This window comes from Salvia miltiorrhiza, chromosome 5 (assembly GCF_028751815.1).
Source record: "Salvia miltiorrhiza cultivar Shanhuang (shh) chromosome 5, IMPLAD_Smil_shh, whole genome shotgun sequence".
Classification (NCBI taxonomy): Eukaryota; Viridiplantae; Streptophyta; class Magnoliopsida; order Lamiales; family Lamiaceae; genus Salvia; species Salvia miltiorrhiza.
In genome coordinates this window covers 43,078,412-43,096,765 of record NC_080391.1, presented here as the reverse complement: position 1 = coordinate 43,096,765, position 18,354 = coordinate 43,078,412, and the positions used below count along the sequence as shown (strand labels likewise).

The following is an 18,354-nucleotide window of genomic DNA, read 5'->3' as shown; positions in this document are numbered from 1 at the left end:
TAACGCTTCATACATAACAGTTTTTTTTAAAAACCGTTATGTATGAGCGCATTTTTTGAATAGATAACAGTTTTGACAAAAAACCGTTATCTATGTAGTGTTGTCCATAGAAATAGATAACAGTATGAGATAATCCGTTATGTATGAGCGTTATCTATTAGTTGCATACATAACGGTATTATCGAACCGTTAAGCCGACCGTTATCTATGAGCGTCTTTTTGTAACCATTGTTTTAACCGTTATGTATAAACGCCTCAAAACTGTTATGTATTACTTTTTATATTTATTTTAAAATTTAATAATATTATAAAAATCAAAACCCTAGTTATCACTAAAAGAAATCTCTCCTTCCCAATTGCAAACAAAAAAAAAAACCTTTGTTCTTCTACATTCAGTCAACAATGGACGCCTCCTCCCCACGCCGCCCTCCCCCGCTGCCGCCCACCCCCCGTCGCCGCCCTCCCTCGCTGCCACCTCCCACGCGCTGCTCCACCGCTTCCTCCTCCGCACGGCGCCCTCCCCTGCCAAGCCTTCCACCCATCTCTGTTAAGATCCCCCGCTGCTGCCCACCTTCCCGGCTTCCCCACGCCATTCTCTCCCGCCGACTGGTCCCAACGCCGCCCTCTCCCGTCAAACCGGCATTGGAAAAGTAACAGGTACTCAACAATTTATTTTCCCCTTTCCAAGCCCTAATTTAATTCATTGATTATTTTAACAACAATTATTTATACCGATCAGGTTCAGGAAAAGTGATGGGAAATTTCACCGGAATAAGCGTCGGCATAGTCGTTGGAACTCAAACGATCGACGAAACATAGAAAATTTGCAGAAGCTTCCAAGCTCTCGACACCATAACTTTCGCCTATTCCTGCTCCTTAATTCTTCATCGAGATTCAGGTACATTGAATTAATTTCATCTTTGTTTAATTAATAAAATTTCTAAGTTGCGCGTTTAATCAATCACTAAATTACTCATTGCATTTAATTGTTGTCGTCGTTGCTCTCTCCACCACCGTCGCCCTTCTTCCCCTCTATGTCTTACACTTTAAATCTTCAGTCAGTGTAATGAAGTTTTATCCAAAATTAATTTAAATGAGCTTTATCTGAATGGAGTTAGCATCCTGAAATAAAATTTGCTGTGAATATGTATATTCAGGCTGATGGGGGAGCTGTTTTTGTGTGTATGCATTAATGGAAATATAAATTTCTTAGTCTGGTGGCTTTTCTTGTTGGCTAATAACAGTGAAGTAGTTTACTTTCAGGGATACCGGCAGCAGGAGCTTCTGGGATAGTTCTGGTTGTTGGCATCACATTTGCTGCATTTTCTATTAGTGGAAAGAGTACTTTAAGTGGGTAAGTCCTTCCTTGGTAGTTCAATTATTTGATGTGTTTTTTCTGATTTTTCTTGTAGTGTTATATGTTGTTTGTGTTCTTGTTTCTTTGATCAGTTTTTGGAGGGGTTGAATGAGAAATTTTAATTGTAATCATGTTTGTTATTTCTTATAGTTGAAGGCCACTCCATATACATCCGCAATTTGCCTCTTAGTGTCACAGCTTGTATCTGAACTTTAGAAATGATTAAATGGAGGATATGCATCACATCTAACTTATAAATCCTCAAAAAGTAAACAACTTCCTAGGGGTAACACTTACATGCCCTTTCTTGTGTTACTATATCTATAGATTTGGGTTCCCATGTGTTTTTCCATATGGTTGATGATGGCGGTGCTGTGTTGGTTATTGAGCTTCTATTGCTTGTACAGATTAGCCTCATACTTTCTTTCACTCTGCAGAGGAACAGATACAACATGGTAGTAGTTGTCTACTAGAAAACTGACTCACATTTTTGTGCTTTTTAGATTCTGTTTAAAGTGAGCTCTGTTTTCCTATTGCAGATTGATTCCATTTGCATCTTACTCCATTTTGTTGCTTTGAGTAAATCCTATTTCAGATTGATTCCATTTGCATCTTACTCCATTTTGTTGCTTTGAGTAAATCCTATTTCAGATTGATTCCATTTGCATCTTCCTCCAGTTGATTCCATTTCTATAGCGATTTCTTATTTTTCCCCTATTATCAGGAGTATGTGGCAGAAGACCGTGAAGCTAACAAGGATGTGTCCGAACTTGATCCCAGCCATGTGACCGAGCTAAGATGCTAGGCCTCTATTGAGGTTAGTACAAATTCACTTGCATTTTTCATGAGCATCAGCATCATGTATGGAAATTAACAGCTGAAAATGAAAAGCTGAAGGTAACATTTGAGGTCTGCTTTAACTATCTCTTGGTGAATATATGTTTCGTAACTCATGATAGGCTGTGGCGAATCCTGAATGGTTGGTTCAGAGTTTAGTGAGTTCTCTGGAAAAGAAAGTAGATGAAGGAGAGAAGAAGTATGAAGAGTCGAACAAGCTAGCTATGGAGGCAGAGACAGAGATAATTAAGCTGAAGACCGAAATGCAGAGGTTGATATATAACTTTTTTTCTACTCTTGAATCAGTTATCGGACAATTAGCTCATTATTTCCATGTAGTTTATTCTTTTTAAGTCCTTAGAAGAGATAATATTGGTTCTTTCTCACAGGTGAAAAAAATTAATGAAATCAATAGATTGTGTTTATTTGGCCTCATGGTATATTCATTAATCTTCTATCTTTTAGGCTTGAAGAGAAAATTTCTGACATGGAGACAGCAGATCAGGTTCTCCGTCGACAGGCTTTAATGAATAATCCTTCAGGGAAACTATCTGGGCAGTTACCTTCAACTACTCATGTTAGTATTTCAGCTCAATTGTACTTAGGAACTGTCTCAGCATTTGGTTCTTATTCCTTTTCTCCTCTTGATATACAGGAAGGGGAGAATGGTCATCAAGTAAGTGCAATTTAAAATGGCGGTTCGATGCTTATTCTGGTGCTTTATTAACCAACTAAAAAATTACGTTCTTTACCATTCTGATTGTGCTTGTAAGCTGTTATGCAGGAACTTTTGAGTGCAGCACCAAGTAAAAGATTTGGTACTGAATCAGATAGCGCATTGAGGAAATCTACCATTGAAAGGCAACGTGTGAGTTATTCTATGAAAGCTTTAAGTTAAGCATATTTTTCTACTAGTGCCTTCTTTGAAACTGATCCATCATGAACTAGAAAGGACTAAACTAAGACCTCCATATTTTATTCAGCCTTCAAGTGGGGCTCTTCTTTCCAGTGAAGGATAAGTAACTAATCATAATATCTGCTAAATATTTTCTTGACTATTGTTTTTGCTTTTCTTGTATGACTTCTACCTAAAAAAAATCTTTTGGCAGTAAAGTCTATACCGGTTGAAGCAATATATAGTCTAGTTGATTGTCTTAATAGAAATAATATTTGTTGTATCCTTACTTTGATAATTGTTGCTCTATGTTTGAATTCATCTTCTCTTTCTCAAAGCATAGCTGACTACCAGCTTTTAATAAGCTCACTCGTCATTGCAGGGAAAAGCTTAACTCCATGAATTTGATGCTTTATATGGCACCGATTGCTGTTGTAGTTTGGCTGTGTTTGTAATGGAACCTGATATATTTAACTTAGTTGTCGCACTTGGAAAGGAACATAAATTCATGTGGATTCTTCTTTTCGTTAATTCAACAGTGGATTATGAAGCGAACTTGTGCAATTTCCTAGTGACTAAGCATACAAGTGCTCTAACACTCCAGGTTCGTCTCCCTCGACCAAATTGTGTGTAGGGTAGATAGTATGTAATATGTTTATCTCAGGGGCATTTACTTTTTAGTATTAAGAATATAGTATATGATTGTGTATTTGAAAGATAATACGAGTGATGTGATAACATTAGACCAGTTTAATAAAAATTGCCAACTTATATGGAACTCACATCACTGTCATATTTGCTTATTCCTACTGAGTTCTTGCATCAATTTTGGGTACTTTTAGTGTTTAGTAATATTTCCTAAAAAATGTGAAATGGAGAAGTTTTTAGTGCTTAGTAACTTGATAGGTTTTGTCCATTTTACCAATCACTTTGATATGCTTTTTAAGTGTTTATCATGATGCTCTATATTGTGATTCTTGGTTGGCTCTTTGTATGATTTTGTGGCAGGTTTGTGGTGGATTAAATGAGTTGTACGTTGAGCTGAAGAGACTTGTGAATTCACAAGAAAAGTTGTACCATATGGCTAGCTAGTTGCATATTTAATATGTTTAGTATTTTTGTAAGGCATAATAGTATAGATAGAACAGTTGTTGAATTTTGACTATATTCAAATCTTGTATGAATTCTTTTTTATGATAATAATATAAAATTAAATATTTTGGATGATATATAATATTATTATTGTTGGTTTTATCATTTATATTGTTATGTATAAATTAATAGATAACGGAGAAATAGAAATCTAATTACGGTCAAAAACGTTATACATAACGGATTACCAAACGTTATTAATATAAAAAAACCGTTATGTATAGGTGTGTACATAACAGTGAATATTAAACTTTCATGACGGTTTGAAACGTTATGTATAATACTATAGATAACGGATATAATCCGTTACGTATATATAAACAATCGTTATGTATAATAGAATAGATAACGGATATAATACTATAGATAACGAATATAATCCGTTATGTATAATACTATAGATAACGGATATAATCCGTTACGTATATATAAACAATCGTTATGTATAATAGAATAGATAACGGATATAATACTATAGATAACGGATATAATCCGTTATGTATAATAGAATAGATAACGCTTAAATCTCCGTTATGTATGAAATCCACATACATTACACCATTATATATTACGGATGTTTTCTCACATAGATAACGGATAAAATCCGTTATCTATGAGCGAATCTGGCGTAGTGGATAATTCTACAAGATCATATTGTGGAAAAGGTCCAGAAATATCCAGAGGATCTCAAGGATAAAAAGCAGCTCCAAAGCTTTCTTGGAGTGGTTAACTTTGCAGGGATGTTCATCAAAAACCTTGCAGAATATAGGAAAATATCCAGTCCTCTACTGAAGAAAGATGTTCCATTCGTATGGAAGGAAGAACATCGCGAGGGTATGAAAAAGTTAAAAGAGATTTGCAAAAACCTCCCAAAGCTTTTAATACCACAAGATGAAGACGAACTAGTCCTATACACCGACGCGAGTGATTTATGGTCGGCAGCTGTGCTCACTAAAATCACCCCTTATGGAGAGGAACCATGCAAATATTGTAGTGGTCTCTTCTTTGACAGTGAGGCTGTGCGATGGCACATCAATGAAAAGGAGTTCTATGCAGTCAGGAAGGCGTTCAAGAAATGGCCGCTATTCTTACTTGCAAAGAAATTCATTCTGAAAGTTGATAACACTAACGTTAAGGCTTTCTTAACCAAGAAAATTGAGTCTAAACCTGAAAATGCTAGACTACTTAGATGGCAAGCTGAATGTTAATATTATGATTTTGATATTGTCATTCTGAAATCTGATGATAATGTTCTTCCAGATTTCCTAACAAGAGATGGAGCCAACTGAGGTTGACGCCATCATTGTAAACCAGAGGCAGCTCTAAGAAAACATGGAGATGCTACAACTGGAATGGCAAGAGTGTGTACTCCATGTCAAACAAGCTGGAAGGATACAGTCAGTTGATGAAGCCAAAGTGTCTGACCGCATACGAGAATGCCTTAAGAAGATGATAAATCTTCATAAAGCAACCCAAGGACCGCTCATTCACGCAATCAGAGAACCTCTGATTAAAGAAGGTATTACCGTGCAGGGCGGATTACCTGTAGCAGGGGATTCAATTACCTCTAGCACAAGCTCTGAGGATATGGCTTCTAAGCCAAAGACTCAAGAGGAGAATGATGTTAAGGGTTCACACCCTGAACCATCATGTCAACCTGACACCTCTGGGTTAAAGAGGGAGAGATTAACCTTAGGCCAATGACGGGCAAATCTAAGGTTAATACTGATCTTTTTGAAGTATCTCCAAGTTGGCAGGTTTACCAGTCTATATGGGAGAAACTTAACACAAGAAGGGGCATTAATCCGGGAAACAGCCGGGTTGATGTCGGGAGAAAATATCCTCGAGTGTGGATGACAACCGGAGCCAATTCACAAGATGTCAAGGAATGGTATGAATTTAGGGCACTAGCCTTGGTTTATACTATTTCCCCGACGTTCAACGAAATCAAGGGTCTACCAAGGTGGATCCAAGAAACAGTCTACGACGCTTGGGCAAACAACGAGTCCCTCAAACGAGGGGATGTTTTGGAACTGTATTTCTTCAGTGCAGCGCCAGAGCCTGCAGGAAAGGGAAATCATGAGGCTTTCCATTTCATAAAGCTTCGACGGTCCGACAATCATGAGGCTTTCCATTTCATGGAGTGGGAAAATGATGCTCGTGAAGGAATATTAAATTGAATTAATGCTCCGTTTGCCCGATGATCATTTCTTGGATTATTATTAATTTATCATACAACGATTAATCCTAACATGCTCCTATGAATTTAATTGCTCCACGTTGGAGTTAGGATTACTTACTTGAGAAGCGTATGCAAAGACCGTCGATGATCGAATCGAATGACTCCAGTTCTGATCTTCTGAACTGTATCCCGCTCAGCTTTCACCGTTGGATGGACAACGAACTATGAAAGTCCCAAGGCAGAAAGCTCCTCACGTTTTTCTGCGCCTCTCTGCTATCTCAAACCCGTAAATAATTAGTGTGTGTATTTCCTGAGAGCAGACAGTTGTATTTAAATAAATAAATACGTATGGGGCGCAGAATAGGTGTAGGGGACGATTTCTGCTCCTTCTAGGGCTAGGAGACTTTGGGCCAGTCCAGGGACCAAATACAAGGAATAAAGATGGGCCTCAAATAAATTAATTATCCATGGTCAGCCCAGACCATAATTAATTTATAAATATTAGTTCATTCCACTAGAGAACCAATATTGACTTACCCCTTTATTGCGGGTGATGAGTCGGGGCTTGTATTTAGACTTATTAAATCCCCATATTTAAAATATCTGACATCCATTAATTAATTAGAGCTCTGACAGCTTAAATTAATTAATCTCTTTGTAATCCTTAAGAAGTACCACTCAAACCTTATTATTGCGCCTGAACTTAATCAACCTGCAGGGTTTAGCACAATAAACCTTATTGAGTTCCTTAAGGGGATGTCATTATCCTATGTCGGATACGGGTACTAATACAGATAATCAAATATCATATATTAACCGCTATCACCCAAGATACAGAGTACTCAAGTTACTATATAACTCTCACTCATAGTAAATCAAAGTGATACACGAATTAACATATATATCTGAAATCTTATTAGTATTAAGATTTTATTAAGTCACCGAGATCTTGATTCTTCACTTAAGTCAGATAGAAGAATACATCTCACTGTGGTCCTATCAATACGTTATGACGTACCAGTATAGACAAGTAGCCAAGCCAAACTACTTCCATCTATACTGCAGCCTAAACCAATAACTTGTCCTAGAGTTATTCCGGCTGTGATCATTTTATATCTCTTAAGGTTATTCCAATTATATGGTCTTCTGTGATCTACAACACACCATATAATCTACTTATATAGAGATAAAGAACATGCATATGCAATCATGAACACAATCAGATAGGAGATTAAAACAGTGAACATAGGAATCATTGTATACAAGCATAAAAGGTTCTTGCTTTCAGTATACAAATCCAACAGCTCGCACACCTGGTCTATGCCGGACCATTCCACCGGATTGCAACACTTCTCCGACGTCAAGTTCCTCTCTTCTCTCACTTGTTTCTAGTGACGAAAGTGTCTTCCATCCTTATGCCAGGAGCCAAGAAGCTTCTAAGCTTCAGGAGGATACAAGTTGAAGTAACAATGTCCAAAAGTTACTTCAACTGGTTATCAAGCCCTTCTCACGTATCTTGTATACCTCCATGGCATGCAACAACAACGAGCCCTCACTCGTTGTCTGCCGGCATCTTCTGCCGCACATGATCTTCTCAACATAGACCTAGTGCTAGAAAATCGACAGTGCTAGTCCTCACGACTATCACTGATTCAATTTTTGCCTCTCACACCCATCCCACCTTGCCTCTCTCCCTCTCCATCTCAAACCCTTTTTCCACCCTTTAAGGTCCGTATACATAGACGCTCTTCTTTGTCTTTTCACAAGAGCTATGCATACTCACCTTCATCTCCACATCTACGCTCCTCTTCTCCTCTCCCTCATCATCTCCCTCTTCTGAGTCACCTCTGCTCAAACTCCTCTCGAATCTTCTCACGGGCTTCTGAGAAACGGAGTTGGGTATCATCCGATCATAGCTTCCATCATTAGTCATCCTTCATTTTTTATGTTGCCAAAAAGGAGAAAAAGAAGGCCAAGAAAAACCATCTGAGACTGAAGCTGGTAAAGCAAAAGGATCACCAGAAGCTCAAAAGGGAGACGAACCAGTAAGACCTCGAGTCAATGGAAAACAAGTGTTGAAGAAGAAACAAACAAAGGAACAAGAAGAAGAAGAAGAAGAAGATCAAGATCAAGCTGGAGTCCAACACTTTCCAGTGTTGTGTTTTCTCTGCATTTTATTTTCTTATGTTTTGCTCTGTACTGCAATTGATTTCTCATAAGTTATTTTGAAATGAAAATACAACTCCTTTTGATCTCAACCTGAAGACAATATCTTTTTGTCCAGGCTTAGATTACTTATTTCAGTTATGTCTTCGTTCTGTTCTTTAACTGTTCTATTTTTCCTCTATGTGCAAGTTTATAGGTTATCTTGTTAAGGGGGAATAGTATTCACCCTGTTTAGTAACTTGCCTTTTGGTTTCAGTCGCCTTTTGTCTTAGAACTGATTGTATGGTTTTGGCATCATCAAAAAGGGGAAAATTGTTGGAAACTTAATGAAATATTATAGCCCTAGTTTTGATGATACCAAAATCCTTTAGTTTTCTTTCTAATAGACTAGAACCTTTCGAACTCAAGTGTTGAAGTTCATCTTCTAGTTGTTTAGTGTTCTGAAGACTGAAGACTGAATACCGGAGGAATGAAGAACGAAGAACGGAGGACTGAAGACTGAAGACTGAAGAACTCGACTGATGTTCGCGATTAAAGGCAGAGTCAAATACTGATATTTGACTAGAACGAGTTTCTCAACTGAAGAATAAGTTATAACTAATTTATCTAATGTTGGCTACATGGAATCAGCGAACTGATACTAAAGTCAAGTATCAGTTGACATTCTTCCTCGGACTGACACTCCAACATTAAAAGGAACCCACGCAATCAAATTACAGCTGCATTAAATGCAGAGATACAGAGGATCGTCCTTTCTCCGCAGAGCATTCTTTTTTGATGATTACCTTTTCAAAGGCGCCTTACCTCCTGTATCTGAGTAGTCATTTCTCACCAAACAAGGAACCTCGAAGATTGAAGCCTCAGCAAAATTTGAATTACTCTCCAACGGATGAATTCTTGAAAACCATCTCCGCCAACAGATCTATTCAAGACCTCTCCTATAAATAGAGCTCGAGGATCACTTTAATCTTCACCGATTCAAATACACAAGCTGAAACGTTGCCGAAATTGCAACTTAGCCAATCAAAGCCTTCCAAAGTATGAATCGAATAAGAGAATCCCAAAGTCAAAATTAGTCCATTGCTGATTACATATATTCTCTTAGAACCTGAGGAAAATATTGTTTATCCAAAGCCTAAGTTACTGATTACAGACAGCTTGTTCTCTGTGATCTAGTTGGCAGTTTTCGAACCTCTTTTCAACTGAGCGAAAAGAGTGTTTGAGTTGTGTGGAGTTCAGACCAGTGTTCTAACTCCAAAGAGATCTTAGTACCCAGTGCGTGCTAAGTGATTGAGAAATTCAACCCAGTGTGTTGGTACTGAAAAGTGTATTTTCAGTTCAAGGTTTGTTGTGCATCCGTAAGAATAAGCCCAGAGTGTTTGTCAGTGTGATCAACTGACCGTGGACGTAGGAATTGGATTCCGAACCACGTAAAAATTCCTTTGTCGTTTACAGCTTTCAGTTTTACTTTCTTATCTGTGCTCAAACGTCTTTAACTAAAACTGATTAACTGCAACGTGAAACATAAACCTGACAATGTGTTAATCACAAAGGCTATTTTAAAAGAAAAAGTTTTCCGCTGCCAGTGTTATAAGTCTAACTGAAAATCTTTGGATAGTCAGTAAAATTCATAACACTCCTCTGTTTTATATTTAAGACTGAAGCATTGCTCATATCAGTTAAAGTCTTGGACTTAACTGATATCTCCTTATTGAAGAGAGATTCAGTATCAGTCTTCAACCTTTGGAATCAAAGTTTTCCTTAACTGTTTCTATAACCAAAAGGTTGTGCTTGTTGCCTATAGGTATATTTTCCTTCCCCCCATACACCTATTCTAGACCTTCCGAAACCTAACAGAGTCGAGAACATTAATTTCTAGAGAAACCCAATTCAAAACTAATAAACTCTGACGCAGGATTATTGAATTAAGACTGCTTTTCCCTTGACCCTGATGAATCAATTCACCACTAATCAAACCTAAACCACGATTACGTATGGCCGGTTCAATTGCCTGTATAATTAATTCTAACCCACTAAATATTGTGCATTATCTATTTAGTACACTAATCAAAATAATTGATTGCTAAATCTTACTCTACATAAAAATAAAAAAATTGAATAATTTTAAATGTGAACGATATATTAACATATCTACTAATATGTATTGTTTCTAAATAAATAAACAAATAATTATTATGTAATACGAGGGAGAAATTTTTAGAAAATACAAGAAGTGTGCAATATTTTAATTTTTATTTTATTTAATGTTTACGTAAAACACAGTTTTACTATTTTTGTTTGGTATCATCTTGGATAATATATGCATCGTCCTTAATGAAAAGTCATTTAAATTTTTGTATAATGTATTTGAAATAAATAAACAAATTATAATTATACCAACCAAACAAATAATTTATTTATTTATTATTGTTTTCTAAAGACTGGACGTGTTTACATATTTTTCTTTAGTTCCCTTTTCTTATTTTCTCATTTCATTTTGATTTATTATGTCATGCACTTCTATTTATTTTAGGTATAAAAACTAATAGAAAAAATAACATTTATATCAAAAGATATCACATTATATATTATAGTCTATTTTATAAAGGAAATTACAAATTGATCACATTACAAAAGTATTAGGTCCTTAAGGGTCTCGAATAGGTGTATGGGGGGGGGGGAATACACCTATAGGCTATTTTCATTCGAAAACAAACTAACACAACCTTTTTCAGTAAAAAGCATTTAGCAAAACTTAGGTTGGCGACTGATACTGAATACTCTTCAGTAAAGAGTTATCAGTTAAGTCAAAGACTTTAACTGATACACGTTAGGCTTCAGTCGAGTTTGCAAAACAGAGGAGTGTTATGAATCTTACTGACTACCCAAAGATTTATCAGTTAGACTAATAACACTGCAGCAGAAAACTTTTCTTTCGAAATAGCCGTTGTGATTTAAACAAGTTGTCAGGATTTATGTTTCACTTTGCTATTAATCAGTTTCAGTTATCAAAAGGTTTGTGCACAGATAAGGAAAGTAAATACTGAAATCAATAAACAACAAAGGGATTTTTACGTGGTTCGGAAAACACTTCCTACATCCACGGTCAGTTGATCACACTGACAACTTCACTGGACTTGTGCTTACGGGTGCACAGCAAACCTAAACAACCGAAGATCCAATCTTCAGTACGAACACACTGGGTTGGATTTCTCACTCTTTGCTTCACTGAGACAAAACTATGCCTTTCCGCAAAGACTAAGACCGCACGGAGTCAGAGCACTGGTCTAAACTCCTCTCGGCTCAAACTCTCAATTCGGTCAGTTGAAACTAGATTACAAAGAATATGTTCTATGTAATCAATTTTACCTAGGATTTGGATATACAATATTTGCCTAAGTTCTAAGAGAATGTATGTAATCAGCAGTGAATGATTTTTGGCTTTGTAATTCTCTTCTTCGATTCAAACTTTGGAATGGCTTTGAATTGCTGAGTGACGAATTCGACAGCATTTCTACTTGTGTAGTTGAATTTGTGAAGATTGAAGTGATCATTGAGCTCTATTTATAGGAGAGGTCTTGAATAGATCCGTTGGCTGAAATGGTCTTCAAGAATTCATCTGTTGGAGATAGATTTGAACTTTGCTGAGGCTTCAATCTTCGAGGTTCCTTGTTTGGTGAGAACGGCTACTAAGGAGCAGGAGATAGGACATCTCTGAAAAAGGTAATCACCAAAAAGAAATGCTCTGCAGAAAAAGGACGATCCTTGAGATCTCTGCATTTAATGTGGCTGTACTCTGGGAGTGCGTAGCTTCCTTTTAACTTTGGAGGTTCAGTCCGAGGAACAATGTTTAACTGATACTTGACTTTAGTATCAGTCCGTTGAATCCATGTGGCCTGCATTAAGTAATCAGTCGTAACTGATTCTTGGACTGTTCAGTCAAATATTAGTATATATTTGACTCTACCTTAATTCGTTACATCAGTCGGCAACTTCAGTCTTCAGTCTTCAATTCTCCGGTCTTCAGTCTTTAGTCTTCAGAACACTAACTAAACTAGAAAAGAACTCTAACACTTGAGTTCAAACAGTTCTAGTCTATTACAAGGAAAACCTAAGGATTTTGGTATCATCAAAACAAGGATTAGGATATTTCATTAAGTTCCCAACAATTTCCCCCTTTTTGATGATGCCAAAACCACACATCAGTTCTAAGACAAGAAAAGACTGAACAAGAACAGCAAGTTACTAACAGGGTGAATACTATTCCCCCTTAACAAGATAACATATTAATTTGCATTCGAAGAAAAAACACAACAGTTCAAACGAACAAATGAAGACATAACTGAAGTAAATAATCAAAGCCTGGACCAAAAGATATTGTCTTTAGGTTGAGATCAAAAGAAGTTCATTTCATTTCAAGAATAACTGATGAGAAATCAGTTGAGCTACAGAGCAAAACATACAAAACGAAGTAAAAAGTAAAACACATGGAAACCCATGGACTCCAGCAGTCTGCCTATTTGCGCCTTGAACTTCGTGTTTGATCTTCATCTTCGTCTTCTTTTTCTTGTTCCTTTGTTCATTTCTTTTTCACTTATTTTCCATTGACTCGAGGTCTTACTGGTTCGTCATCCTAGAACTTCTGGTGATCCTTTTACTTTACCAATTTCAGTCTTTCGAGAAGATGCAGAGAACCAACTTTGAGAAGGTGTTTCTCTGACTTCTACTTTTCCCCTTTTTGGCAACATCAAAAAGAGAGAGCTGATGATGGAAGCTATGATCAGAAGGTACCCAACTCTGAGTCTCAGAAGCTCGTAAGAAGATTCGAGAGGAGTGTGAGTACAGATATGCAGAATGGGAAGACGCCAATGGGAAGGGAGATGATGAGGGAGACGGAGAAGGGGAAGAGGGCTCGGGATGGAGAAGAGAAGCCTGGAAGAAGAGAAGATGATGGGCGAAGAGAAGAAGGTGAGTGGGGTAAGGGTAATTATGCATAGCTCTTTGGAGATAGACATGTAAGAGCGGCTATGCATACGGACCTTAAAGAGGAAGATGAGGGTTTGTGATGGAGAAAGAGGGAAAGTACGGGAGAGGGGTGTGAGAAGGAAAAATCAAATCAGTGACAGTCGTGAGGAGTGAGGACTAACACTGTCGATTTGTCGGCACGAGGTCTTTGTTGAGAAGACCATGTACGGCTGGGGATACCGGCAGACAGCGAGAAAGAGCTCGTTGTTGTTGCATGCCATGAAGGTGGGCAAGATATGTGAGATGAGCTTGATGACCTCCTGAAGCTTAGAAGCTTCTTGGCGCCTGGCATTAGGATGGAAGACACTCTTGTCGCTGGATATAAGTGAGAGTAGAAACAAACTTGACTTCGGAGAAGTGTTGTGATCCAGTGGAAAGGTTCGACGTAGACCAAGTGTGCGAGCATCATTTTCCCACTCCATGACTTCGTTGTCATTGATCTCTCCATTATCGGAACGAAAGTTTTCTGCAACTTTAGAAAGTATTCTCACAGAGGGATCTGTGGAAAGTTGTTAGTTGTGAAAAAGTTACAAGTGAAGAAGTATTTAAAATACTAAGTATGAGAAGATGAAAAGTTGTTCGATTTTCGTGTCTAAAAGTATTTTGAAGAAATTTTCACGTCCGCCGTCACTGCAGAGGACATAAGCCTCGAAAGGTAGATAAAAAATAAAAATCATTGCAATTTATCAAATCAATGAGATTTTCAAGATTTTTATTTCAGAGGCAAAAGAGTTGGAAAGAAGCTAAGTAAGGGATCAAGACAAGTTAAAACATTTTTAAATCCAATTAAAAGTACTTGTCCTTCACGGATATTTCATTTTTATTTCCAACAATCTATTAGAGTATTTGAAAGATACTGATCAGTTAGAGAAAATGTTTTAAACACTCATAACTGAATTAACTGATAGATAAAAAGTCAATGTAAGTTAAAGATACTTATTGGTCGACTGATCATTGTAGTCAGTCGATACCACGATTTGAGTTGACTTTTAGAAAAAGTTCCCCCTGAGATGAAGACTCATCTTGTTTGATTGCCACGTCATCAGTTGAGGAGCACCAGTTGACTGCGCATCAGTCGTCGTGACTGCAGTTGAAATCTTCAAGAACAACATCATTCTTCGGGGTTGATGAGACCGATCCTTCTACAGAGATCGTTGAACCTATCTTCTGGAAGAGCTTTGGTCAGCAAGTCTGCTCTCTGAACTGCGGTTGGAATCCATTCAACTGAAACATTCTTCTTTTCCACATGATCACGGATGAAGTGATGACGGATTACGATATGCTTGACTCTTGTGTGGTGAACTGGATTCTGAGAGATTGCAATAGCATTGGAGCTGTCGCAATAGATTGGGACTTCATTTTCTTCGATCCCATAGTCCTTCAGTTGTTGGACTAGCCATAGGAGTTGTGAGCAGCAACTTCCCGCAGCAACATATTCAGCTTTAGTTGTAGATGTGGCGACTGAAGTCTGCTTCTTTGAAAACCATGAAATGAGCTTGTTGCCTAGGAACTGACATGTTCCTGAAGTTGATTTCCGATCAATTTTGCATCCTGCAAAATCTGAGTCTGAGTATCCGGTAAGCTTGAAGTCGTCGTCAGCTGGATACCACAGTCCTATATTAGGCGTGCCTTTGAGATATCTTAGAATCCGCTTTGTTGCATCCATATGAGCTTCCTTTGGATCGAACTGATATCTTGCACAAACTCCGACTGCAAATGCAATGTCTGGTCTGCTAGCAGTTAAATAGAGTAGTGATCCAATGATTTCTCTGTACTTGGTTGAAGATACAGATTTTCCTTTAGATCCAGGATCCACCTTCCAGTTGGTGTTCATTGGAATCTTGACTGATTTCATATGCTGAATGCTGAACTTGTTGATCAGTTCTTTGGCATACTTTGACTGGTTGACCAGTATTCCTTCTTTAGTCTACTTCACTTGTAATCCCAGAAAGAAATTCATTTCTCCCATCATTGACATCTGGAATTTGTTTGTCATAATATCAGCAAACGTTTTGCACATCTTTTTGGATTTTGATCCAAAGATGATGTCATCGACATAGATCTGAACAAGTAGGAGGTCATCTCCTTCTTTCATTGTGAACAGGGTTCTGTCAACTGATCCCTTCTTGAATCCTTGTTCAACTAGATACTCAGAGAGAGTATCATACCATGCTCTTGGAGCTTGCTTCAATCCATAAAGCGCTTTCTTCAGCTTGTACACCTTCTCAGGTCCAGCAACCTCAAACCCTGGAGGTTGTTCCACGTAGACTTCATCAGTAAGCACTCCATTGAGAAATGCACATTTCACATCCATTTGGTGTACTTTGAATCCTTTGTGAGCGGCAAAGGCTAAGAAAAGTCTGACTGCTTCTAGTCTGGCAACTGGGGCAAAGGTTTCATCGTAGTCGATTCCTTCTTCTTAACTGTATCCTTTGGCCACTAGCCTTGCTTTTTTTCTCACCACGTGTCCTTCTTCGTCCTTCTTGTTCTTGAAAATCCATTTCAAGCTAATAACTTTTGCATCGTCTGGGCGATCCACTAGTTCCCAAACTGAATTCCTGTTGAATTTATTGAGTTTTTCTTGCATTACGATAACCCATTGAGTGGACTTTAGTGATTCTTCAATGTCTTTGGGCTCAGTGTCTGACAAGAAATAGCTGAAATGTTCATCTTCGTTGATGTAGTTGTGGTTGATGTCGTAGACAAGGTTGCACATTGATCTTCGAGTCTTCCACCGTCTAATAGTTCTCCAATGATACTTTCTTTAGAGTGAAGTTCGAACCATCTTCGATACTTCTTGATTTCTTCTGGTGAGGGTGCAGGTTCTTCAGTCAGGATTGATTTGAGTCTTTCATTTGTTTCTCGAGCAGGGGAGTGTTGAACTGGTGTTGTAGCAGCAGGTTCAACTTGTTCTTCAGTTGTTGGAGTTCCCCCTTAACTGATACCTTCTGTAGCATCTCCAGTCGGACGTTCAGTTCTTTGACTGATCTTCTGATATTGAAACTTTTCAGTATCCTCTTCTTTTCCTGGTCCCCATACCAACACTGCAGTGGGTTCGGTATTTTTTATTTCAGTATTGGAAACTTCAATGTTCTCAGCATTTCCTTTAGTTTCCTGTTTCCTGAAATCATCAATAGACTCGTCAAAAATAACATGAGGTGTTTATTCCACACAAAGAGTTTGAGAGTTAAACACTCGATAGGCTTTGCTGGATCGTTCAGTGCCAGAGTATCCAAGGAAAATTCCCGGATCAGCCTTGCTATCAAAGGTGTTTAACTTTCTTTTGTCGTTGTTGTGAATGAAACACCGAGAACCGAAAGCATGAAAGTATAAAATATTCTTCCATAGCTCGTATGGAGTTTTTCCATGTCTTTGAGTGAGGAATGAGCGGTTCTGTGTGTAGCAAGCGTTGTTGACTGCTTCAGCCCAAAACTTCAGTGGGAGTTTCGATTCAGCTAGCATCGTCCTTGCAGCTTCCTTCAAAGACCTATTTCTTCTTTCTGCTGCTCCATTTTGCTGTGAGTTCTTGCTGCTGAGGTTTTATGACTGATTCCTCGCTCTTCGCAATAGTCCCAAATGACTGCATTGAGGAATTCAGTTCCTCTATCTGATCCGATGCTGATGATGTTAACTTCCTTTTCAATACTTAGTCTTTTCAACAGCTTCGGCAGTTCCAGCAGTGTTTCTCCTTTGTTGTAGAGAAATATAAACCAAGTATATCGAGAATAATCATCTACGACAACTAAGGTATATTTTCTACCGTTATAGCTTCTGGGAGATATTGGACCAAAAAGATCCTTGTGAAGCAGTTGGAGAATCCTTTCAGATGAGTGTCCTGTCTTTTACTTAAATGAAGTCCTTGTTTGCTTTCCTCTTTGACATGCTTCACATTCTTACTTCTTCTGGAACATAATAGAAGGTAAGCTTTCTACTAGTTGATGCTTAGCAAGTTTGTTGATCGTCTTGAAGTTGAGGTGGTTGAGCCTTCTGTGCCAAAGTCAGTTGAACTCTGAGTTGCTTTTGCTGATGAGGCAAGTTTCAGGTGGACTATCTTCCCATGATACAACGTAGAGAATTCCTTGCCCGATTTCTCTCAGCACCACCTTTTCTGGTTGTTTCTCACAGTGAACTCATCTTTCTTGATCTTCACTACGAATCCGCTGTCACAAAATTGACTCACAGACAACAAATTATGCTTTAGTCCAGAAATATAGCTAACATTACTGATACTGGCGTTACCCATGTTGAGCACACCATAGCCTTTTATTTCCTATTTTTGCCCTACAAGGAAGAGTAATTTTAGGTACCCAATCAATGTTTGGGTCCTTCAATGTCAGTTCGTGTTCCTTTTGGAACCATATCTGCTTTAGAATAGGTCTTGATGCTGATCATCTGCAGTTGATTGGTCGTCTGACTGAAGTGGTTGGTGCTTCAGTTTGCACATGTTCTTTCTTCGATTGAGCTTTCTTCTTGGTAACCTCATTCATGTAGAGTCCTTGACTGGTGTAGTGTTGAGGTCTGCTTTGCTTCTTGGTGTATCTCCTTTGAGATACTTGAGTTGTTCTTGACTAATGGAGTCTTGACTGGTACTGAGAAGCATGAGACTGGTGATGTCTGAGCTGAAACTGATAACGTCCAGTTGCACGGTGTTCTTAATGAAGTTGAGCTTGTCTGGACTTGTCATTGTTCTGTCTCCATGGTTGTTGCTCTCTTTGAAACTAAACTGGTTTCAGCTTCGTA

At 38.1% G+C, this 18,354-nt stretch overlaps 1 protein-coding gene across 4 annotated transcripts; it reads left to right on the top strand.

The window, feature by feature from the left end:
* Positions 1–460: 460 nt before the first annotated feature.
* LOC131024648 (myosin-7-like) lies at positions 461–4,317 on the top strand. 4 transcript variants are annotated; one of them, XM_057954153.1, is made up of 9 exons: positions 461–657; positions 740–898; positions 1,264–1,354; positions 2,082–2,174; positions 2,317–2,465; positions 2,660–2,771; positions 2,850–2,870; positions 2,979–3,062; positions 3,472–4,317. In XM_057954153.1, the coding sequence occupies exons 5-9, from the start codon at positions 2,419–2,421 to the stop codon at positions 3,481–3,483; spliced, it is 276 nt and encodes a 91-aa protein (XP_057810136.1). In that variant the 5' UTR covers positions 461–657; positions 740–898; positions 1,264–1,354; positions 2,082–2,174; positions 2,317–2,418; the 3' UTR covers positions 3,484–4,317. The 4 variants fall into 4 exon arrangements, 3 of the variants coding, with proteins under 3 accessions (XP_057810136.1, XP_057810138.1, XP_057810137.1); XR_009101968.1 differs by lacking the exon at positions 2,660–2,771 and having other exon boundaries at positions 462–657; XM_057954155.1 differs by lacking the exons at positions 461–657; positions 740–898; positions 1,264–1,354 and adding an exon at positions 1,727–1,992.
* Positions 4,318–18,354: the final 14,037 nt, after the last annotated feature.